Genomic DNA, 25326 nt, shown 5'->3' with positions numbered 1-25326 from the left:
TTTGTTTGTAGTCCTCTGGGTGTAGAAATCATACATTTTATGGAGTGGATTAATCAAGGATATGTTATGTTGTATGCTTATTTCCCCCACTTGATAAGTGCTATGTATGTGTGTGTGTTTGGACTCATACCTAAGGTAATTGGTTAGAAAGATTTTTTAGGTGTACTTAGTACAACAGATAACTTCTACTACAGTAATAGACTGTTAATAGACTAGTAATAGACTGTTTTCAATTTACACATGTGTAAAAACCAAATTAGCTGTTATTCTCCCTTTATTCTTGTAGGGTAATACTGAACAACCGGTCCAAACTAGCAAGATTGGACTTGGAAGGAGGGAGTATCAGAGTTTACAACACCGCCATCACTCCCAGCGCTCTAAGTGCCGCCCGCCAAAGGGCATGTATTTAACCCAGGAAGATGTGGTAGCTGTGTCCTGTAGTCCCAATGCAGCCAGTACCATCTTGAGGCAACTGGACATGGAGCTGATCTCTTTAAAACGTCAGGTATTTTATAAAAATCGTATTTGTAGTGATTCTGTTCATTTTGCTTATCTGATTTTCCTTCAGTAAACTCAGTTTTTTGCAGATTTTCTCAGCTACTCATTTACATAAGCTTCATTCTTTAAAACTTACCTTGTTTCCAGATTATAAGATGCCTCTGTCTATTCTACATTTGAATCTCAGTGTTGCTACCTGTTAGCTCTGTGATCTTGGGAAATAATAGAATCTCTTTCACATCTGTGAAATTGGGGATAACAGTCATACTTCTCTTGCAGTTTGTTGGGAATTACTTGAGATGATCCATGTAGATTATTTAGCAGTGTTTGGCACATTTTGAATGCTCAATGCAGAATAACAGCTCTCTTCATCATCATCTTCATCACCAGTAGTGTAGCAGTAGTATTGTAATAGTCTCATTGCCATAATCAGGTAGTGGGTACTAGTCAGGATCTAGAGTTAGCAAACCTAAGTTCTAACCCTGGCTACAGCGTCTGCTTCCTGTGTGACGTTAATGGTTGTTCTCAGGTCTCCGGCCTTTCTCTGTCTTCTTTTCCTTGGGTTTACACATTCTGTAATTTTTATATCTCAGACATCTCATATACAATGTCCAAACTGAATACTTCCATACCCACCTTAGCCGTGAGTTCCTCCTTTTGCATTCCTTATCTCAGTGAATAGCACCACAAACGCTCAATTACTCAGCCAGTGACCACAGGGTTATCCTTGATTCCTCCTCCCGAATTCTCCACAGTCAAGTGTTTACAAAGATGTCTTGATTTTGTTTTCAAGTTATTTCTTTAACCGTCTCTGTATACCTCCACTACCACTCCTTCATTCCTGCTGTTTTAAGTGAAGTCCTCAGTATTTCTCAGCTGGACTGTTAAATTAATTTCCATCTTCTTCACTCCATTCTGTTCTCCAAATTACTACTGGAATTATTTTTCTGAAAAGCAAATATGGTTATATTGCTCCCTTGCTTAAAAATCCTTTATGTTTCCTTCATCTTTAGGCAAAATTCAAATTCTTTGGTTTGTCCCCAGCCTAACTGCCAGCTCATGCTTTAAAGCTTTCCTGTCTTCCTAAATGTTATTCTGCCCAGAAGGCATTTCCTCCCCCACCCTTGTCTACCTGCTTAATTCTTGTTAATCCTTTAAAACTCAGTTTAGATGTCATCTCCTCTAGAAAACGTTCCCTAATCTTCTGCACCACCCACACTCACTAGCACAGACACAAACACACACACACACACACACACACACACACACACACACACACGTACTCTCTTGTTCTCTCTCTCTCTCTGAGTCTGGGTTATGTGTTTTAGCATTTATCATACTTTTATATTTATTTATCTCCCCGCTAGTCTATGAAATCCTTGAAGACTGAGACTTTACATTTTATCTCTGTTTGTCTATTTAACGGAGCTGACCAACTCACCACATTTGAATCAGCCTAGATTTATGCATTTTAGCCGTGTTTTTAGGATCTCTGATGAAAAAATTTTTGCAAATCACTTTATAAATATTTGATTTGTCCATACTGAGAAAAACAAAACAGAAGAAAAAGTAAATCAATAAATAAAAAAATCTTAGCCCTTAATATTTCTAGTGAAATGGTACTTGGAAACTTGGCGTGGTTCAGGTTCAGGTTCTGTCTTTTATCCTATCTCTGTAGCAGTGGGAAAGCTTCTTGATTTCTCTGTGCCTTATAACTCTCTCACCTGTAACATGATCACAAAAAGCTAGAGTCAGCTCTGCGGTAATGCTTGTCTTGAAAACATGAATTTGTTCCAGCACAATTGATATACTTGGGAACGACTGGAACATAATGTGAATTTTCTGTTTGCTTACATGTGATTTTTGTCAGTGAATCTTCATCTAGCTGAGTACATACCCAGACCGTTCAAATGTGTGCCAGCTACCTTAGTTCACTGAGTAGAAGCCACACATATCCACATCTGTTGTTAAAACTTTTCATCTAATTTCAAATAACCCTCCTTCTACCACTTCCCAATAACTCATAAGCTGCAACTCTTTTGACACTCACTTCCCTAAGCAACCTTCAGGTCTTTTTCCTGTTAAACTACCATCTCTATTTGTGATATCTAGCATTTGTGAATTTCTTTACCATTTAGAATGTGTAAAACTGTGCTATCGTTTTTATTAGCTTCCTATCTTTTATATGTCATTGATAAAGTTTTTGATTATTATGTCCCAAGCTCCTTTCCCCATAAGCCCTGTGGTTTTTATTGTGCAATTTTGCCTAGTACAGTGACTTTTGAGAATGCATATGTCAAGTTATAGCAGAACTGATTGTTCTTACTTCACAGAGTAGTTGTGAGAATTAAGTGATGTGTTTTATATGAAGCACCGACAATGATACTTATCATAATAAAGACCTAATAGGGGCCGGCCCGGTGGCACAGTGGTTAAGTGCACACATTCAGCTTCGGCAGCCTGGGGTTCGCCGGTTTGGATCCTGGGTGCAGATATGGCACTGCTTGGCACGCCATGCTGTGGTAGGCATCCCACGTATAAAGTGGAGGAAGATGAGCACAGATGTTAGCTCGGGGCTAATCTTCCTCAAAAAAAAAAAAGACCTTATAAATATTATCCACCCTCATCATCATTATTCTTATTGGAATAGTTGTTCTTTGATCAAAACATTATGGTAATGAGAAATATTGATGGAATTTAATTCCTATAGATACCAGTTGTCTTAGGTTATAAGAGACATTGTTAAAAGATAGTCAAATACTATTATTTGTGAACTGTATCTGTTAGTCTATTATATTTGTATATTAGTTGATGTGTATATTAGTTGAATGAGTGGTGTATCACACCCTAAGTGTGATAAGTGTCTATCCTCCTGAAATAAAATTTATAGGATTTTGGTATATATCCTTTTCATTTACTGAATGTTAAAAAATTCACGTAAATATGTGATCTGATTCATATTTTGGGTTATTTTGTTGAAGGTTCAGAATGCTAAGCAAGTAAACAGTGCACTTAAACAGAAAATGGAAGGTGGAATTGAAGAATTCAAACCTCCTGAGGTATGTTATTGAAGAATATATGTGACTGAGAATGGTGAAACCTTGTTCTTTGAGTTATCCAGTGTTCAATGGTCACATGTCTTATTAATACTAACCATTTTCTCAAGTCTTTACTTGTACTTCAGCTGAAACCTAATATGTTTTTTATATTTCTGATAGTTATAGGAGTACTTCACTGCCCATAAAGTCCAATCAAGTCTTTTACAGAAGCTTTTATTATAAAATCTTTTCTCTTTTTTAAGACTCCTATGTTATGCTCCATATCCTGGACTTGCCTTTCTGTGTGTGTAATAATCAGATAATCGCATTTGGTCCTAATGGAATGTTTGCCCCCCACCAAACCACAGGTTGACTGAAATATCTACAAATGAAGTATGTGTGAAAGGGCTGGGGGAGGCAGAAGAGTAATGCTTCAGAAGTAATGTACCACATGCCATCTCACTCATTAGAATCTTTCAGAAAGGAGGAATTGTTATGAAGGAAGTTGTTTTTGTTGATTTGTTCTGCATCTGTTTTGAGAAGGTTAGGTAATGGAAAAGAATGAAATATACATAGACCAATATCTCATTCCAAACCCACAGGTAAATTGACAGTCTAGTGACATTTGTTTATTTAAGGACAGTGGAAGTCAAAGAATACTACTTTACTTTATGTGATATTATTGCAACAAAGAGTTATTTCAAATTTTGTATTGAAATTATTTTAATTTCATATTTAATTATGCATTAAGATGCATAAAAGCAAAAACTTAAAATGTCTATAATTTAAAAATTAAATTAAAAAATACTGCAGATATTGAAAACATGGGAATACCATGAAGAACTTTATGCCAATAAGTTTGAAAATTTAAATAAAACTTAGAAATTCTTAGAAAGATATGTCTTACCAAAATTGTCTTAAAAAGAAAGAAAACCTGAATAATTTATAATCATTAAATAAAATGAAGGAACCGTTAACATTTTTCTCGTAAGAAAGTACCAGGCCCAGATAGTTTTACAGAAAAAGTCTACCAAATTTTCAAAGAAATGATCATTCTAATCTCAGATTTTGCAGAAAATTGCAGGATAATTTCACTCTTACTCACTAGCATTATATAAAGTAAGATGTGAAAGTGCAATAGCATTTATAACCTTTCTCTGTGCTACCTCATTTGATGCTCACATAAATCCGAAGAAGCATCTGGTAAATAGTGAAACTCTGACTATATTTCAGCTTCTTAGAGTCTGATTGGAATCCTAGATTAACATCATCCTGCCTCTTACTTTTGGAAGTTTTCATATAATAGCAAAATTGTATTAGATTCTCACATTTAAATTCACTTATTGGGTTAGAATTTATCAAACATTTATTACATCCCTTGGCTTATTGTAAGGATAATGATCAAAATGAAAGAACCAGAATCTTAACACTCTACCATCTATACATTGAAGTTTGAATGTTACTTTGAGGTTGATTTATTGAACTCATATGACCTGAAAAATATATATGTGTTTTATCATCTAGAAAATGCCCAGGATATATTTATATTTATCATATTATTCCTGTTGCTTTGCAGGGGAGAGCAACCTGAATAGATATATTTCAAAATACTCGATTAACAGTCATAGTAAAGACCTTGAAAAATGTAATGTATCCACTTATCTTTAGGTAATATCTAACCTAAAGAATTTCTACCTAATACCTAATGCAAGAATCTCGGTAACCTTTGGATACATAGGCTACTGTATGATGAAACTCACCTGGAAGTAAACACTTATTAAGATGCTTTACTTATTCATTTGGTTGTATTTATTTTCATTTAGGGAAAAATTTGGTAAAGAAAGTCTGTACACTTCCAGAAGTATGTATTGATTATATGTTTCATGTAAGGCACTGTGGGAAGTGTATGTGGGGAAGAGTGGACACAAAAATGAAGGAAAGATAGATTTTTCCATCTGCTTTTAAAGAAAGAACTTACAGTCTAGCTATTATAAGACAAACTGATTGAAGGTATGTGGTAGATTTGTAAGTAAAGTGCTATAAGAAAACAAGTGGTTATTATTCATTCTGACTAGGATGATCAGGGAAGACTTCCTGCAGAGGGATGTTTCAGCTGAAGTGTGAAGGATGAGTAGGATTTTTGCACATTCAAAAAGGGCAGGAGGAGGGAATAATATGAACAATGGTTGGTGTTGGACAGTACATTCAAAATATAAATCCAGTGGGGAAAAATAAAAACACTTAAAAACCCCCAATAGGTATTCCCTGAGCACTTATGGGCTCATTATTGTGCTGATTACTATTGAGAATTCAGTGGAAGTGTAAAACTATGTTTTCTCAAGAAGCATGTTATTTACTTAGGAAGGCAAACTTGTGTGCAGAGGACGAATGAACATGGTGTGTGAAAGAGACACTAACAAGGTTGAGTTGAACAGGGATTTTTTTGTGCTGGAGATCAATAGGCAAGGGCCAGAGTATAAAGTCTTTGTGAAAGCTAGGAAGAGAAGTTTGCCTTTTAAATTAAGTCAAATGGAAAGGAAGGATATAATGAAAATTTTTAATTAGGGAAGTTATCCTGCACTGTTATATAGGATTAATTAGAAACTTTACAGCTACTAAAATACCATGCATTTGACTGATAAAGTAAATGGCAAAGGAGTATTGGGTAGGATCGGGTCTTAGTTGTAGGAATGGACAGCAAGTGATAAATCCAAAGAACATTGCCAAGTAGGAATTAGTGTGTGTCATTAATGTATCTCCTTGAAAGTATATGAGAGTGTTGGGAGGAGTGGCGGCATGTTTGCTTCTGCTTTGATTTGTTTTGGGTGGAGGTTGGTAGTTGAGGACAAGGAGATTAATAAATCTAGGAAGCAAGAAACTGAAAAAGGAGTGCTTTTTGAAGCTAAAAATTTCTCCCTCGATGGATGTTTTCATGAATACATGGGTGACATCCTTTCATTATGGATGTTGGATGGAATTTTCAGCATCAGGTAGAAGGTTTAAGTTGGTGACCTTTTCTGACTCTTCCCACTCAGAGGTAGTATGAATCTACTACTGACAAAAATGGGACAAATGTGAAGACTAATTAATTTAGCAGGGAAAGGATGCCGTAAAGATGCTGAATTCACTAAGGATGTCATAGGTTGATCTAGAAGGCTCTTTGGGGCCTTTTAAATTATAATTGCTGTTACATGTAGGATTGTTTTATATTATTAATATTTTAGTATTTTTAAAACAGTATTTCAGACTGGGGTTTGCTGTAGAAGAATGTTCTCAGTGGTACTACATAGCTAACCACAACTACCACACAATTTTAGATGCCTAGGTATATTTTAGTTGTCCTTTCTGTAAGTTAAACAAATCTCTACCACAGATTCTTGGGTTTAAAAGAGAATATAAATCAGTAACTTATGTATTTAGAAAATTTTGGCCCTGTTTGTCCTTTAGTCTTCTCCCTCTTCCACTGCTTCCATTTTGTCACACATAGAACTGTTTAATTCCATACAGTTTCAACACCCTCCCCACCGCGTTTTTCCATTGAAGCCTATGCTTAAAGGTTAACGTTGGTGCTAATGACCACACTCCACAGCTCTAACTCCTCATTTCCCTTGCCTTTTTCTGAGCCCTGGATGTAGATGATGACCTCTCTTTCTTCCTTTAACTTTTGAGAGGTTGTGTTCTGTTTTATAACTATTATGTCCCTTCTCAGTTATAATTTTCCTTTCTATACGTAAATGTAGGCATTCTCCCAAGTTTTTATCCTCAGAACTCATTTCTCTCTCTTCTTTTTAGAAATATCTTACAGTCTCATCACTTCACTATATTAAAGTCACATCATATGTACATTTAAATGACACAGATTCAACCACAGATATTCAGCAAAATAAAAAATAAGTTTAGTAATAGCAAGTGTAGTAGTGCTGGCAGTTCTGCCTGAACGCCATTTATCTACTGCATGCCCCACAGTGAGCAGGGAACTGTGAATCCACTATTCCTTGTCAGTTTTAGCTTCCACATGCCTCCTGTGTGAGCTTCTTCTTGAACTGAGTGAGATTCTAGTATTTAAATATGTATTTATATTTTTCACTTAGTACTACCCTATATTCGAGCCAAAGGCTTCATCTGGGATTTAACTGAAAAACTAATGATTCATTCCAATACTGGAGGAATATGTGGCTGTGTGGACTTATTGAGAGATTACGTGCCTGTCTCCATGGCTGCCTTCGTGAGAATATTTCAAGAGTAATTTTGGGAAAAAACCCACTTTTTTTTTTAAATTCATAGGCTAATTTTAGAACCTCATGTCTGAGCAAGCTATGACTCCATTATTTTCCTTCATAAACATTTTCCAGACCCTTAAAAAATGTGTTTGAATAGATGAATCTATTTTAGCCTCAGGTGGAACCCAAGTTCTACCCCAATGTCCTGACTAATACCTCATTTTCGGTGTATCCCAAGTTAAATTCATCATTTTAGCCTTGCCCTCCCACATCTCCCACATCAACGTTTCTTCGCTTCTTATGTCGTTAGCAGCATCACCACTTCTCCCAGCTTTCTAGGCTTAAAGGCTTATTCTGGTTAGAATCCTCTCTTTCTCCCCCTACTTCCTCCCCCCAAAAACTATTGCTCATTAAATTTAGCGTGAACTCATCAACCTTGATATTTACTGCCCTGCCAGAAGCAGTCCTCACCGTATTTTAGTTAACTATCACCATCTTTCCAGGCTTATTTATCATTTCTTCCTGATACAAATCCTGTTGTTCCCTATACATGGTATGTCTTCTCCTCACCTTTGCCTTCTAGAACCTTCTCCTGTTCTTAAATGCGTCTCAGTCTCCGGCCCTTTCAACTTTTCCTTTTTCCATATTCCAGTCATTGTGACTTTTTCCTCTCATCTTTGAATCCCCAGTATATTCTGTACTTATTTATTTTAATAATAATTTGTGTTCATCCCATCTCCTGATTTGTTTATAAGGTGAAAATAGGTTTTCGTAGTACACGTTATTGCTCTTTTATTTTTTTGGTCCCTTTCATTAGTGATACCTTTTCCTCCAGTTTCTACCTTTCAGGTTTAACATTGAATGATCAACTTCAATTTCTGTTTGCTCAGGCACTGTGCTAGATGTTTTTTACATATATTCTAAATACATCCTTATATATATTACATATATTCTAAATTTAATCCTCAGAACAACTTGCAGTGTAGTATTACAGGAGATCCTCACTATGCAAATGCTCATTAATCCAAGGGATGCATAAAGAAGCAAAAGTTGTCAAACAAGAAAATATGCACTGCTGCACTGAGCACCTGAAAAATTAGGCTCTATCACTACTCTCCCTAATTAACTCTAGCTGTTGTCTGGCCCATGATATCAACATCTTCTCTCTTACTCTGGTGCTAGTACAATGCAAATATAGCACAAACCAAAATGAAATTGTAAACGTTGCAAAAGATGCAGAACTTCATGAAGTTTATGAAAGTACAAGAGAATGGCTTTAATCGTTTGCAAAGTTGTTGACAGATCAGTAGCCAGCGGAGTTAACAACTGAAGAAAAGAGGATGATGACTCATAGACAAGCACTTCAAAAAAGAATAATTTGAGCAACAAAGAATTAAGAGAGGCCCTTGAGAAAATTGTTGAAGTCTTTAAAGCAAAAATGACCCAGTCTGTGCTCATGTTGTAAATTTCAAATCTGGGGAATGTTATACCATTGTCTAGTCAGAAAAGATATGCCAAAAAATAAAATGAAAGCATATAAGCAAAATCACTGTTTTTTAAATCAACTAATTTTCTTTCACAAGTTTTAGTTTCGTATTTCAGATTAAGTTGCAGTCAGCCCTTTATTTTTTAACCGTTTACTCTGAAATATTTGGACTTGTTTTAAATAGGTTCCAATACTAATTATCCTTGGGTACCAAGGACCTCTTTTATCTACCTTTCTCAGCCAAGGTGGCATCAGATTGCCAGGTATTAACTCAAATATTAGTTCCTACTCCATTCTTGTTACTCCTCTTTTTGGGGAATGTATGTTGAAAACTTCTACTTTTTCTTCTATCATCTCCCTTTTCATTTTTTTATCCTTGGTTCCCCCTTTTCTTATTACTGCTTCAGGAGTCCTGTTCTCCCGCTTTCTCTACTTTTTTACTATTACTCCTTTGCCTCATCACCAGTATCCTAACCTTGAAGCTTATCCACTGTCTTCGATAGGCCTGTCTTGCTATCCCTTTTTAATCTCATCGTCTAGAATTTAGTGCTGTCTGTGTTTTTCCCTCCTTTACTCAGCCTTTTACTTTTTCCTTTCTTCAAGAATTTGTTTTTAATTTTGGATTTTCGTTTTTATTCTTTCTTCAGACTGCTTACTTATATCTCTTCACACATGGTGAGAAAATTGGTGTTACCCAGAACCTTTGTGTACTGCAGAAACTCTTATTGCTAAACCAAGAATGAGCCCCTTCTCAAAGGAAGCCTTTCTTTCTTTTTGCTCCATGTGTCAATGTGGTACTCCAGGGCATTTTACCTGGGCAGTTTCTACTGCAAGCCTCCATAAGCTCACAGTGTATTTATTTCTATCCTTCCATCAACTGCCAAAGGTCCTTAATCACTAATCAGTGAGAGTACACTAATGAAATTTGATTGAGTGTTTAATATTGTAATATTGCCATAATAAAAATCCTAAACTTAGAATTTTATTTAAACAAAAATAATGGGAGAAATGTAGGAGACTTTGGGGGGGGGGGGGAATCTATTCTTACAGTGGATCGCTTTCTGCTTCATAAATTTAAAGAAATATTTTAGGACTTAGGCCTCATCTACAGTTCTGTGTTAATTTATACAGCACTGTTGTTGGTGGGATGAGGATAGAATTAATCTAAATATGAGGAGAAGAAATTTTAGAGTCACAGATCCTCTCTAAAGAAAATAGTCTCTTAAATGTTTAAAACAGGCTAAAATTAACATTTGCAATGTGTGATAGGAACATTGCAGTTGGAAAATGGGTGACTAATAGATTTTCTCAGTTTTAATATCTCTGACTAGAGTATAAACGCGAATGTTGTTCCTTCTCCCAAATTGGTACATTTCCCTTTCATTATCTTCTTGTGTGGGTAAAAGGTAACTCAGTATATTTCTTAATCCTTATCCTTATAAAAATGGAATCTTAATAAATCAGGATTTTAGTAATCTCATGTCTGTGTTTGGTGAAAAGTTTAAAAAAAATAAGTAAGCACTTTGGAAAAATGTCTTGTCTTCATATCCTCATTAGGAAACTTCTCTTTAATTTTGTAGTCAAATCAGAAAATTAATGCCCGTTGGACCACAGAGGAGCAGCTTCTAGCAGTGCAAGGTATATTAAAGATAAGCAGTTATTGTTGTTAATAATTATTTAACTTGTCATGAAAGATGACTACCATAGTTCTTCCCTTCCTTTAGAAATGGATCAAGAAAGGGCACCTGTGTTCACCATGAAGTCCTGGTGACCAGGAATTCTGTTTTGTACTTGTGGATGTGACATACTGAGACTGTGTGCATTTTGGGTCCTTGAACAGCACGTAAAGCATTCTCAGCACTAAATAAATGATGGTGATGACAAGCTTGAATAAGTCATATGGTCTCTCTGTGCCTCTGCTTCAGTATTCTGCAACTGGGTTCATTCTTGCTATGTCAGTCATTGATAACTCATCATTAAAAGCACAAAGAAACTCTTATGTTTCAGGTTTCTCTGATTACTCTGTATAATAGTGTTTCTCTATTTGGTAAATATCAGGTACTGAAAATATTAATGTTATGCTTAACTTTTGGTGTATTTATAACCTACTTAAGAGATGTGCCACTGAATGTTTAGAAACCTGACTTTTAAAATATATGTATATTACAAAAGAGAGACTTGAGATATATCAAAAAATATGTAAAGTAGCATTTTAAATGCCCTATTTCTAAGAATGCCTTGTTGAATTATACGGCAGAACACTTTTTGTATTATGAATATCCATGGGCAAATTGGAATCATTATAAACTTGGATTTTCTTGGGTTAAAATTACTTAAAGAAGGGCAAATTGTATATTTCTATTCGGTGTTTAGATTTTTTTCCCCTTCAAGATAAACTACCTGCAGGACTGATTGTATAATTTTAAGTTTGATTTACAAGTTGTTTCTTCCTGGCTAGCCCTTTTTGTATGGAGTACTAGTAGCTTTTTTATCTAGCTTAGCTACTATAAGAGAGTTGGGCCCCAGTGACACATATAAGGATACCTTTAAAAACGTTTCCAGGTATTCAAACATAGAGGACGTAATTAAGTCAAGAATGCAGTGGAAGTATCATTCAGATGTGAATAATGAAATTAAAGATTGATTAATAGATGACTCTGCAGTTTGGGTTTGAGTGAGTGAGAATTACCCAGCCAGTATGATTTGAAAATGTCACAGCAGGGTGACAGGATGATGTCAGCTTCATCTTTGGCCTATGCAGCAAAACACAGTCATTTCGTAAATAAAAATACTTGATCCTATGGAGGCAGGCTGCTGTATGTGCATTGAGCACATCTATAATTGTAAAACTAAGTTTCTAAATGAGTCAGAACGATGTTTAATGAGTTTACAATGTACGATAATAGCTGTTTTAAAATTAGAAACTGACAATTTAAATTTTTTATTAAAAATTAGTATTTTCAGTGGCTGCTTCATATTCGAAGTATGACTTATAGCTCTAACATTGTAATATGAGTAGGCATTACTCTTATTGATATAAAGCCTGTGTTTCCCTCCATCATAGTATATAGCCTATAGAATTTAACCCTGCTTTTCAGTAGTTAGTTTCTTAAAGGTTAGTATATTAATCCTGTACTCTAGTGTAAGAATTATGCCAGTGGAAGAATTTTCTGAAGAGAAGCACCTAGGAAAATCTGGGCTAATGTTTCTCTATACGGCACTCAGGATTTGATACTGGTCTACAGCACTCCGTTAAGTGGGAGAGTCCATTGAGTCTTATGGCTGATTTGGATATGATGCAAGGCTGCATTCGAGGGAAGGGACAATGGCAAGATTTGCAGATACAGTTTGAGCTATATATGTGGACGTTATCTCCATTTATAAATATTAAAAGAATAGAGTATTTATAGATATAATCAAACATTTCCTCTCTACTGAGGTATGTTCTGTATTATATTCTTATGCACAGATTAAAAAGCAATCCTTAAATAAAATGCAACCATTTGTACAGGAATATGCATGTCCTTAGGATTTTGAAAACACTTTCTTAATATGTTAATGTCTTTGTTTTTATTTATTTATTTTAACTCTGTGTGGAATTTTTGTTTTCACCTTTGGCTTTTTAAGTTTTTTGTTTTTGTTTTTCGGGGCTTTTTGTTGTTGTTGTTACATAAAATAATGTAAAGCTATTTGTGTCCAAAATAGTTATTTTAGGGAGAATTAAAAAGTACTATTTTTGCCTCATGTGCCCACACGTTTATATAATGCTCAAAAGTGTTTCTTATAAACAGTATAATCATATAATAATGTCACCTGTACCTGAGTCTGTGTGGTTAAGGTACATAAGTGCAGTTTTATTTTAACATATTATGTAGTTTGCTCTCCAAAAGTACTTATCTTTGCAGGCAATTGTGGTTTTTCCCTTCTTTTTAATCTTTATTTGTGATAAACCTTTATATGGTATTCTTATGGCCATTTCACTTTTACAAAGTAATAATAAATCATTTATGTTTTGATATTAACATGTTTTAATTTATATAGTACTTTATGTTCGAGACATTTTACATATATTCCAACTTGACACTGATTTATTAAATGCTTTATTTTATTTTAATCAGAGTTGACTATTACAGTGACCTGGAAAGAGAACTATTGGCTCTAATGTCACTAGTGAGATTTATGACTCTACTATTAAATAAACTTTTCTGTTGTAACTCTTTTAAAACCAAATAAACATATTAAGATCATTTCCTAGGGTTTAAATATATATTTCCTGCTTTATTTCCCATCTACTCATATTGTTATTAACTAACCATTTAAAAAATAAGTACTTAAATAAATAGATGTTATTCTAATAATTAATAAGCTATTTTTCTTCTTTCTCCCTTATTTGGAAAGGGGAAAGTCATGCTCAGACCAAATAGGAATGTCTGTTTATACTCGTGTAATCTCTCACTTGATTGTGTTAGCTTCAGTTCTAGATGTAACTTTCAGTAACGTTCTTAAGAGTCCCCAAGTGGGATATTATAAATGCTGATAATATAATCCTCTTAAAATACTTGCCAAGAATGATATTTCTGCAATTTCTATAATCTGTTCCAGCCTTCAGTATCTAAATTTTCTATTATAAAAAATTAGTTAACAGTGAGACCAATTATAGTCTTTACATATTTGCACTAATGATGAAATACCCCTGTTTGTAGCTTGTGTCATATATATAAACGTTTTTTCTAATCTATAGTACTTTTAGAAATTATCCTAAAATCAGTCTTGATGTTCATATGATAAATGTTCCTTATTTAGCAATAATTAAGAAAGGAATTAGATTCTAGGTGTAATTTTTTTCGTGTAAAATGGAACAATTATTAGCTATTTTCAAAAAATAACAGTACCTTTAAATGATAGTACAAAATATTTACTCTTTAAAGTGTATCGGGGCAGAAGCGTGGTATACAATATTTTGGGTCTCTTAAATGTATTCATTTCATAGTCATGAGTGCTAAAAAACACTATGTGCTCCATCTAAAATATTTGTGCTGTTTTAGGATAAACAACAACAAAAATCTTCTCCAGTTTTATCAAGATGTCAAGTTTAATTTTTAAGGTTTTTGTCCGCATTGCCTGCCTTCTCATATAAAACAGGAGATGGAAGAGCTGTGCCAGTGGTTTTGCTTACAGTTGAATGTTAGCGTCTCGCCCTCTAGCTCACACATGCATTCCTTTTAGGAGGAATGAAGTTGTAAGTCTAGAAATTGTCTTCTTTCTAATTTTATCTCATACTGTTAAAAAAAAGGCTACAATGATTCCTAAAGTAGAGGAAAAAAGAGATTTGGCAGTTGATTAAGAATAAAGATTGTAACCCCGTACACAAACGATCAAAAGGAAGTGGAGAGAGAAGATTCATGCTTTCCATCTAAAAGGTACTCATTTATGTAGAGAATTTCTTCTATGATAACAGAGATCATAAGAAGGGAGGCCCAAAAGTATAATTGTCAGCCCTCTGCTGCACTTGCTTCAGATAATAAATGATTCAAAATTCCCAACATTTTTGTGATAGAATTTAACTTATAACAAGGAAGATGGGAATACAAGCAAGACTCAGAAGAGAAAGGCCAGCCATTGGAAAGAGAATATATGATTTTGACTTTTAGCCCTTGCTTAGGTGCACCAATCACTGTCCCACTGCTGTTGACATCTTTTTTACCTTCTTTAATTTGAATTCTTGAAGAGATTTACAGGAGTTGGAAAGAAGTGCATGTTCCCAAATAGTTTGACTTTAAAATTAATCTCTATTGATAGGAAAGAACCACATTCCTAGAGTTTCTAGACATCACTATGTTCCTATTTCAAAAATAGATTTTTGAAAAATTAATATTTTTCAATTATACTAAATACATGTTCACTTTAAGAAATTTTACTATAAGAAGCAGGGAAAAATATCCTCCAAAATTTCACTACCAAAATTTCAGCAGCTTGCTACTGTAATGTTTTGGCTTTTTTTTTTTTTGTAATCCAAAATCAGATTTTAAAGATAACTTTTTAAACATACCAGAAGCAAATTCATGATATACTTCTGTCTAAGGAAAAAAAAGTCAGGGCTGGCTGGGTGGCACAGCGGTTAAGTGTGCACGTTCCGCTTCGGTGGCCTGGGGTTCACTGGTTCAGATACCGGGTGTGGACAATGGCACCGCTTGGCACGCCATGCTGTGGTAGGCGTCCCACATATAAAATAGAGGAAGATGGGCACAGATGTTATCTCAGGGCCAGTCTTCCTCAGCAAAATGAGGAAGATTGGCAGCAGTTAGCTCAGGGCTGATCTTCCTCAAAAAAAAGAAAAGAAAAAAATGTCTATAATTCCCTTTCCAAAGTTGGGAAACACCATATTACAAATGCTCCTGAAGTTGCTAGCCAAAGCTAAAAAAATATGAATATGTGTTGTTTTGTTAGGTAATATAGACTACTGGTTGGAAAATGGGCTTTTATAAAATGTAATGATAACAATATCCTAATGATATTATGTTAGTACCCAGATATAACTTCAAAAGTGTGTATTAAAGATTATAAAGTATCATCTCCCAGCATAGGAAGTCAAGTTGTTTCATTGTAACTTTCAAATGAAATTTAGAAATTTGACTGAAAACAAGTTTTCTCTCCCTGGGAAATTTATAATTTACCTTTTCCAGGATTCTCCAAAGTATTATTCCACTAATCTTTAAAAACTGACCTCTTGCCCTAAAGGTGAGAAGGTTAATTTAAAACCATGGTTCAGATGGACCCATGCCTTTTGCACCTTCAGGAAGAGAGATTTAATCACTGCTTTTAACGTTTAACTCCCTTGCTGACAGTGCAGTCAGATGGCCTAGTTTACTCTAAACTGTGAAAAAAGAATGGACCACCCTCCTCCAGGTACAAACTGGAACTAAAGTAGCTCAGATCTCCTATGTTGTTCAAGTTAGCTGCTCCGCGTTGCTACCCCGGCTGGTTTGTCCTCCAGAAGACTAACTGGGGATTCTTCTAAAGGAGCAGTCCCATTAAGTCTTCAGCTGGTGTTTGACTAGAGTTTGCCTGGTTATCAGCCACAGTATAGAGCTTAGGAATTGTACCTTCTAACCAAAATATGCTGTTGAAGGAAGTCGGCCACATGTGACTTGTGGTTTGGGGACGAAAAATAGAATGAAGCCTTATAGCAAAGAAAAATCAGTCATATTTCCTGAGCACTTCTTGTGTACTCAGCATTGTAGTAATGCTGGTGCTGATTTGTTTTCTATAGGACAGTACTTCCCAACCTTTTTCACATCGTGGCACACAGAAAATTAGGAAATTTGTCAAAATACACTGGGGCAAACAGAGGAGGCTACTGTTGTCCGGAGGAAGCTGCCAAGGAGCTAGCTATTCCAGACCCTGCCCAGCCATCCTGCAGGCTAAGGACCTTACTGTCTGGGCCCACTTATACACAGGATATGTATGGGGTCCTCAGCCAGACTATGGAAGTCTGCAGTGTGGTCTGAGCCTTGAGATTTTGTGAGTCATTGATATAAGAGTGGCATACGTGAGTGAATAATAAACATGCCTAGGTGACTCAGACCCTAGGTGACTTGGAAAAAGTCCTTGACATCCAAAGTGTCTGGAAAAACTAAAGGTCCTATAGAAGTAGTTTGGGTTTTGGACTCTGTAATTCTGAAAATGCAGCAGTATTGATGACAAGATAAAGTCCATTGAGCAACAGAAAATAAAGTGGAGGATCAAAAAGAATAGAGTCAGAAGAAGAGGGGACAGCTATGTAATGGAATCAGACATGGGGACAACTTAGTAGTAGGTTTGGGAATACATTTTGCCAAACAAATAGGTGTTCTGAGAGTTGTAATTTCTTCAAACTTAGAGTCAGATTTAGTCGTAGTGTGACGTGGCTTCTTGCTAGGAATACAGAAGATCTAATCCTGGATTTATTTAAGGTTTTTGTTACTAAACTCATGTATTCAGTAGGTTTGGTCATTTCTAGAATGTAAATTAAATATCTCTTATGAAAATTAGCACTCTGATAAACACTGTATCTGATTTCTAATTAGTAGTCATTATTCATTGCAGCAATCTCAAATTGGTTGCTGTTTTCCAAAGTATGAGTAGTAGAGAAGCACTTGAATATATAGTAATAGTTCCTAATATGAAATAACCTTGGATTTTTATTGCCAAATAAACCCACTTGGAACCTAGTCACCGTTAGAATTTATACTCGCTTCTGAAGTTCAACCTGGAAATCACCTCATGGATTTAAAGAGAATATAAAATTGTTTATGTTGCTAAAATATTGTAAACAATGTTGAAGTATTATTGTTGCTTTATAGTCATACCTGTTTTTCCCTTTGAAAACAGAGCAAATGGGCATAGTTTACAAACCAAAACTCTCTATTTAAGGTAGATATGGTTATAGCGTAATACTATCAGACCCGCTGCCTAAAATGCTCTAAGATAAAGGAGCTCCCCGTAGAGTCAAGCCTCGCTGGGTGAAGGTAGCAAGAGACGCTTATTCCCAAGTTCTCAATGTAAAATAAGGGCGGAATTTAAAACAGGCCTTATGTCATATCGTGATGGTGCTTTAAGGTAATTGGGTGTATCGTGCCAATAAGTATCAGTAAGAATATATCTATCATTTCTTCTGGGGTAATAGCATATCCTTATATTATTCTCTCGTTTGTGATTGTAGACATGTTAAGTTTATTTAAATCTCCATGTTTCTGGTTGCTTAGCTCAAATTACAGACATATCACAAGCATCAGTATTTTTTTCTCCTTTCTCACCTCTGTAATTAATGTTACTGTTTTCTGGTATTTAAAAAGCAATTTATCAAATTGTAAAATCAAAATTTCTGACAACTTTTATATTTTGAGCTAAGTTTCTCTTTCTAGAATGAGTCAGTGAACTTCTTTTAGAATTTCCTTAAAAGCAAATGATTATCCATCTGATTATATAAAGTCATTTAAAATTCTGTAGCATAATTGACTATCTCAAGTTCATAAACAAATGTTATCCTTTGTTTCAATAAAATTTCCATAATGAAAAGTTAGGTTCTCTGATAAGTGAGTGTACAATCTTTCTTAAATTTAAGGCAGTGATGATGAGTACAGGCAAGCTCCGAGTGGTCACCACTGTAACCTTGTTCTCTGGGCCATAGAGCACAGCCAGGAATCCTTCATTTATACAGTCTCTGGAACTATGAGATGAGTTAAAATCCAACCAGCTCTGCAAAATAGCTTCCCTTTTTTTGTCCATTAGATTATGACAATTCTCCTGCCTTTTATATTTAATTTATTATCTCATTTCTGTTCATTGGTACCCTGGTGAGATAGGCAAGTAATCATGCTGAAGTTGGTATTAAGACCAAAATTAAAATGCTTTTCTTAATGGGGGAACCCTAAGACTACTCACTCAGTCCATTGAGGGGATAAAAGAGATGGCTCATTCCCATCCAGTTTTGTTTACAAACGGTGTTGCTCAAATTTAGGTGACTGGCTACTAGGGAAATAAATGAATGTGGAATTGAGGATGGAACAAAGAATTCAATGCTTTACAATAAGTGGACTGTATTTGAGAGTTCAAGAGAGGATTGGAGAAAATAACTGAGTATGTAAAAAATGGTAAGTTTCTGATTGTTCAGTTGAAGGCAAGTGGCTGGCTCGATGAAATGACATAATTGATGGTTTTCATCTGTGACCCTGATATCTTAGCCTCTATCTCAGAATTGAGAAATGAGCAGAGTTTATCAGAAAGGATTTTCATTGCTGGTATCTTTTGTGTGTGCATGATGTATAGTACACACAGCTCTCCTTACTGATCCTTCACAGGTGTATTATTTACTTTGCCTTCCAGGTGTCCGCAAATATGGTAAAGATTTTCAAGCTATTGCAGATGTAATTGGCAACAAGACTGTTGGCCAAGTGAAGAACTTCTTTGTAAACTACAGGCGTCGGTTTAACTTAGAGGAGGTATTGCAGGAGTGGGAAGCAGAACAAGGAACCCAGGCTTCTAATGGTGATGCTTCTACTTTAGGGGAGGAGACAAAAAGTGCTTCTAATGTGCCATCAGGGAAGAGCACTGATGAAGAAGAGGAGGTGTGTTTGTGTATGGAATTTGAGCTAATATGAGTTGAGGAATCACCATTTTGTGTGGTATTCTGTAAGGTTAATTTGTCAGAGGACAGCTGAATGAGCATGAAAGGTTGACAATACACTTACTCAGTGGTGCATCTCTCGTGACTCTTAAGTCATAATGACATGCTAAGTTCTGATCCTAGAAGAATGGAGAGTGTATTGCTCTTTCATAAGTCTTATTTTTATTTCCAGTGTTAAGCTGTTTACTAATAAAGATGCCTGTTTGGTAGCTTCGTTGCTTTTTCGGTTTTTGGGTTTTTGTTTTGTTTTGTTTAAAATAAAAGAAGCTTGTGCTTCCAAAAGAACACTTGTGTTGTTTTTGTTTTGTTTTGATTTGTTTTGTTTTTCCTGTGACAGCCCAAACTATATTGTATTAAGTTCATTAGGAACTATCATCTCATACGTGTATTTTTGTTTCCTCACCTCTAGGCACAGACCCCACAGGCTCCTCGGACTCTGGGTCCATCACCTCCTGCCCCATCATCCACTCCAACACCAACAGCCCCCATTGCCACTCTGAACCAGCCTCCACCACTTCTTCGTCCAACACTGCCTGCTGCCCCTGCTCTTCACCGGCAGCCTCCTCCGCTGCAGCAGCAGGCTCGGTTCATCCAGCCCCGGCCAACTTTAAATCAGCCTCCACCACCTCTCATTCGCCCTGCTAATTCTATGCCACCCCGTCTAAACCCAAGACCAGTGTTGTCCACGGTTGGTGGTCAACAGCCACCGTCACTTATCGGAATTCAGACAGATTCACAGTCCTCACTGCACTAAAATTAAATTGGACAGAGCTGCAGTAACTTTTCACCCCATCATTATACCAATGCTCGTCTGACTGAGGCAAAAGAGGAAAGAGTAACCCTTCCTAGATACTGAGGCTGCGAACTAGTTCTGTGGCAGTGGGCTAACATAAGTGGATGTCTCAGAAATTTTTTAATTCACGCAACTGAAATGTTATACAACAAAAAGCCTACAGTTAGCCTCCTTTCCAGAGTGTACGTTCAGCGACATGATCTCATAAAAGGAAAAGAAGATTAAGTATTCTATATACCAAGGTTTTTTTTGTTTTGTTTTCACTGTATTTATTTTACTGAAATTCTTTATATTCCTGCTTCTTCATAGTCAGGCTTTTAGTACAGGAATATTGACTTAGGAATTATGAAAACTCCTTAAGTTTCTTTAGTTAAGGATGTTTGACTTTTTTTTCTTTAATTTAATTTTTTAGCAACATTTTCCTATGTTAGGAGTACAAGAATAAATAGCCTGCATTTCACATTTTGACATATGTTCTTTTAATGCATATTTAAGAAATTATAGCTGCATATCCCTTTTTTCAAAAATCTTGCTTTTTTTTCTAAAGGAATTTTAATATGTTCCTTTAAAAGAAAGCAATTTAATCAATTGCAAAGCAATTATATGAAACCACAAAGAATGTACTGAACCTACTAACCCTTTAACATACAGTTTAGGGTCCTAGTGCAAACTTCTTGCTTAAAGGTCATTGACCCATCATCTTTGAGTAATAAGATCGGAATAATAATTTTACATACAAATGAGGACTTAATTTGTTGAAGTATAATGTCTTTAAGTTCCTTGAAAATGGAGTTAATTTTGATTTTTCTTTTAAAGTTTCTAAGTGCTATCTGCTTTTAACTAGTAGTTGCCTATATTTGGGGACTTTAGAAGAGAATTATATTTTGTCAGTTATGTGGAGATAGTGGTTATGGAAGCATTTATTTACGATACCCTTTTTGTGTTTAGGTTCTGAACTTAAAATTGCCCTCATACTTATTAATATGGTCTGCATTTAATATAAAGGATGTTTTCTTGATAAATCTCTATTGTACTATTTGGATACATTTGTGTATTCCTTGCAGCTGACCTGTACTCGTGGGTTTGGTTTAGGGTTAAATCATCAACATGATTTCATAAAATAAATTTAAGAATTTGTTCTGTGTTATCTAAAGATGTATCAGTATATTGTCACAATTGTGCTGTTAACTTAAAATGCTGAGACCCCTTTTTATAAAGAAACAAAAAAAATTCAAGTCTTCTTAATTCAACACATAATCATTAACCGCCTACAAAGAATATTTTACGAGTGATAGTATATATCAACAATGTGTTACTAATATTTTTGATACAATGATTTCATATTGGAATCATGACTTGTGCAAAGGTCCAGATCACTTAGATTGCTATACTAGTGGAACTTAAGGCTAAATGTTTGCACATTCACATTCTCATCACATGTGGAACTACTTCACAAAATCGTCAACAGCTAAGGCCCTAACATAAGTTTTGAGAGGACATATATTCCCAAAGTACTGGATTAACAGTCCCTACCATTGGCTCTAAAGCCTTAAAGAGCAATAGACTTAAATCCATTGATTAGTTTTAATTTTGAACTGTAGACCACTTCTTTGCATAAGGTCCTTAAATTCTGGCATAAACTTTTTCCAGGATGTATCCATTTTTTCTCATTGGCTCACCTTAAATAGTTCCTGCCCCTAGACTGTAACAAGATAAAATCTGATTTAAAATTCTCAATAGTCAAGAATTTATACTTATTTTTACTTTAAAAGCCACAGGGGACAGTTATAAATCTTAAAGTATCTAAAGCATTTTTAAGTACTTGGGTTGTCTTGCATATGTGCATACTATACAGCTTTTATTGTCTTGTCTCTTGTCAGTAGACCTTCAGTATACAGTATGTGGGATATGTCAATCAAGTTGGTCAGCACCAGCATCTGTCCAGCTGCTAAGCATATTGTGATTCATTTAAAATCTGTTCTATCCCAGCAATGGGCCAAGGTGCTGTATCTGAGGGATGTGCTGTAATTTCATTTACGTACACTAGAGCACACAGTGGGAAAATCTTAGCTTCATTAGTAATATGACACATGTATATAGTGAGATGTCTTTATTGTGTGCTTTGCATATTTTGTAAATATTTTGCACGTCATTATTTTTCTTTTTTGTTTAAGCAGTGTTTGGCCTGGAAGAGTGATATGCTTGCTGCTTAATCAAAGGATTAAAGAGTTAAAGATGTCTATGTCTTCTATTTTTATATAATTTTATGTTGTATGAGGAATTTAGGACTTCTTCACTGTGATTCTAAAAATTGATTTTTATAAAAAATCGAAACCTAGAAATCTTTTAATGATCATTAATTTCAAGGTTATCATTTTTGGAAAATCTACACCCAAGTATTTTTTTCATTACATAACTAAAAATAAATCACACTGTTGATACATCTGGTAATATTAATGAAAAAATATTTTTTCTATATGATTTAATTCCAGTGTAATATGGATGGAGGTAAAGGTAAGTTATGACCAAAACCTTTTCTTAATCAGTAATCTTACAATTGAGTAAAATATAATTTAAAATAAAGATGCAAGAATGTAAAATTCTGTCTTAATATAAGCCTTCATTCTTTTTAGGAATAGATGTAGGGAACAATCAATGTAACAGTCATGATTTTCCAAAATATTAAGAATGTTGCAACTACTTTGGTTAAAATACCAAGTTTAGTTATTAAATATGTTGTATTATTTTAATATTCCTGCTATCAAAAGAATGTTTAGTACCCATAAATATTAACAACTGCTCATCGCTTAACACTTTATCAGGGTCTCCTCAAAAAGAAGAATCATCTGACTGACAGCTCAAAGCAGGATCTTTCTCTTTGTACTTCCCCCAAATAAATGATGAATACATTCTGATTATAGGAAACATAAGAAAAAGAAACTAAAATGTGTGTTTGTTTTTTAACTTAGACATTCATTCTAGATACATCATTTGTAAGATAGAATATGTGAATACGGAAAGAAAAGTTGAGAAACTATGCTATATTATAAATGCAAGAAACTACCTCATTTTCTGACAGCATTTATGGGAGTACATAAACTGCTTTCTCTTAGGAAAATATAGATCATCTATAATTCCTTGCAATTTAAATCTTTATCAAAACTATAACTGCCTTAGTGAAGGAATGTTTGGCAGCAATAAATTTTAGTAACAATGGAGTTAGGGAGTAAAATATTAAAAGAAATGCTCCTGGATGTGTGGATTTGTGTCTAAAAGGCCATGTGGCTTTATCTGCCCTTTTTCTCCTCTCAGAGATCCTGTACACTTAAGGGGAAAACAGTGAAGGCCAGAAATTAGTGTTGGATTGAGGTATTTGCAAATTGTCATTACCAGATTTACAGTAGACTGTTGCATGTTGGTGAAGGAATGGTAACTACAACTTTAGAATCCTAAAGCTGGCATTTGGGTGAGCAGAGTCTGGAAGGAGAAGATGCTGGGAATGTGAAGTGGAGAGATACAGGTGCAGCCTTCACAATGTAAATGGCAGAATGCCCTAGTTAATGTCTTTTTCTCTGGATTATTTTAAGAAAGGTTAAATTTTTATTCTGTATGCTTAAATCTTACTTAAACATAACGTACAATTAACAGTAACTAAGAAGATCCTGAACAATACCACAACACAAGGGGTCTCCAGAGGTACCTAGCTTATGCCCAGAACAGCTTTCATGATTGGCAAGATTTGGCTTCAAGACCATTTTTGTTCACATGTTGTGCCCTTTCCAAAAGAGAGTATGAAAATAATCAGAATTGTTGCAGGGCTTGCCACTTGGCTTATATATACAAAAGAGTTCGCCCTCTGCCGTGATGACTCTTATCCAACTCCACTGAACAAGTTACTTCACCTCTCTGAGCCTCAGTTTACTTATTTTTCTTCCCTCCCAGAATCTTAAATGATAAATACAAAGCCAAAATAATCCTTAGCAGTGCTGGAAAGTCAGGGGATGTGCCACCAGAAGGAGACTGATTTATGATGAAACCTCAGAATTAAGGAACCTCCCGACTCCATGAAGGCAAAAGAGCGGGAAAACAGTTCTCATAAGGATCCCATAATAACCTCAGATTAGAGGTGGAGGTATAGAGTACCCCCCAAGGATTCGTGATTCCTGGTACTCATGCACTTGTGTGTAGGCTGGACCGAGTGACTCTTCTGACCAACAGAACACAGCAAAGGGGATGAGATGTCGCCTCTGTGGTTACTTTAAAAGATTGTGACTTCTATCTTGTTAGTAGGCTCTCTATTGCCTTGTCTGCTTGCATGCTTTGAAGAAGTGAGGTACCATATTGGAGAGGCCAACGTGGCAAGGCCTGAGGCCAGCAAAGTACTCAAGCCCTCAGAATAACAACCTGCCAGGAATGGAATCCTGCGAACAACTGTGTATGCTTGGAAATGGATCCTTCCCCACTTGGGCCTCAAGATAACCAGAGCCCAGCTGATGCCTTGATTGCAGCCTATGAGAGACCATGAAGTAGAGAACTCAACTGTGCCCAGATTTCCTAACTGGGAATTAATGAGTGTCTTGTTTAAGGGAATTAATTACCCTAGAAATGCTGCATTTTAGGGTAATTTGTTATGTAGCAATAGAAAACTAATACAATGGATAAATGTATACCATCTTGACAAAAGAAAGTTGGAGCGACTATATTAATGTCAGACAAATATTTCAATGCCAAGGATATTATCAAAGATAAAGATGGGGTCATTTAATAATTATGAAGGTGCCAATTAATCAAGAGGATCCCTGATAGAACTGCAAGAAGAAATAGGCAAATCCACCATTAAAGTCCATGATTTCAATAACCATCTCTCAATAGTTGATAGAACATGAAAACCAAAGATGAGTAAGAATACAAAAGACTTGAACAGCGCTATCAACCACCTTTACCTAATTGAAATTTGTAGATTATTCCACCCAGCAATAGCAGAATAAGCATGAAATATTTCCAAGATCATATTCTGTGCCGTAAACAAGTTATAATAAATGAAAAAGGATTCAAATCATCTAGAGTATGTTCTCTGAGTAGAATGGAATTAGAAATCAGCAACAGAAATCTGAAAAGCTCCCAAA

General features: G+C 35.3%; 1 protein-coding gene across 3 annotated transcripts in view; it reads left to right on the top strand.

The window, feature by feature from the left end:
• The window catches only part of RCOR3 (REST corepressor 3), a 45415-nt gene extending 22977 nt beyond the window's left edge, over positions 1-22438 (top strand). For 2 of the 3 annotated variants that reach the window (XM_046683980.1, XM_046683981.1), the window contains exons 8-12: positions 287-505; positions 3480-3557; positions 10823-10880; positions 19107-19348; positions 19817-22438. In XM_046683980.1, the coding sequence (XP_046539936.1) occupies positions 287-505; positions 3480-3557; positions 10823-10880; positions 19107-19348; positions 19817-20161 (942 nt within the window). In that variant the 3' untranslated portion in view covers positions 20162-22438. The remainder of the gene's footprint in view (positions 1-286; positions 506-3479; positions 3558-10822; positions 10881-19106; positions 19349-19816) is intronic. The other variant, XM_046683982.1, reaches the window with a different exon arrangement.
• The last annotated feature ends 2888 nt before the right edge of the window (positions 22439-25326 follow it).

Source organism: Equus quagga, chromosome 13 (assembly GCF_021613505.1).
Source record: "Equus quagga isolate Etosha38 chromosome 13, UCLA_HA_Equagga_1.0, whole genome shotgun sequence".
In the NCBI taxonomy this organism is placed as follows: Eukaryota; Metazoa; Chordata; class Mammalia; order Perissodactyla; family Equidae; genus Equus; species Equus quagga.
Note: the sequence above shows the minus strand (reverse complement) of the source record. Positions and strands in the feature narration are given on the sequence as shown.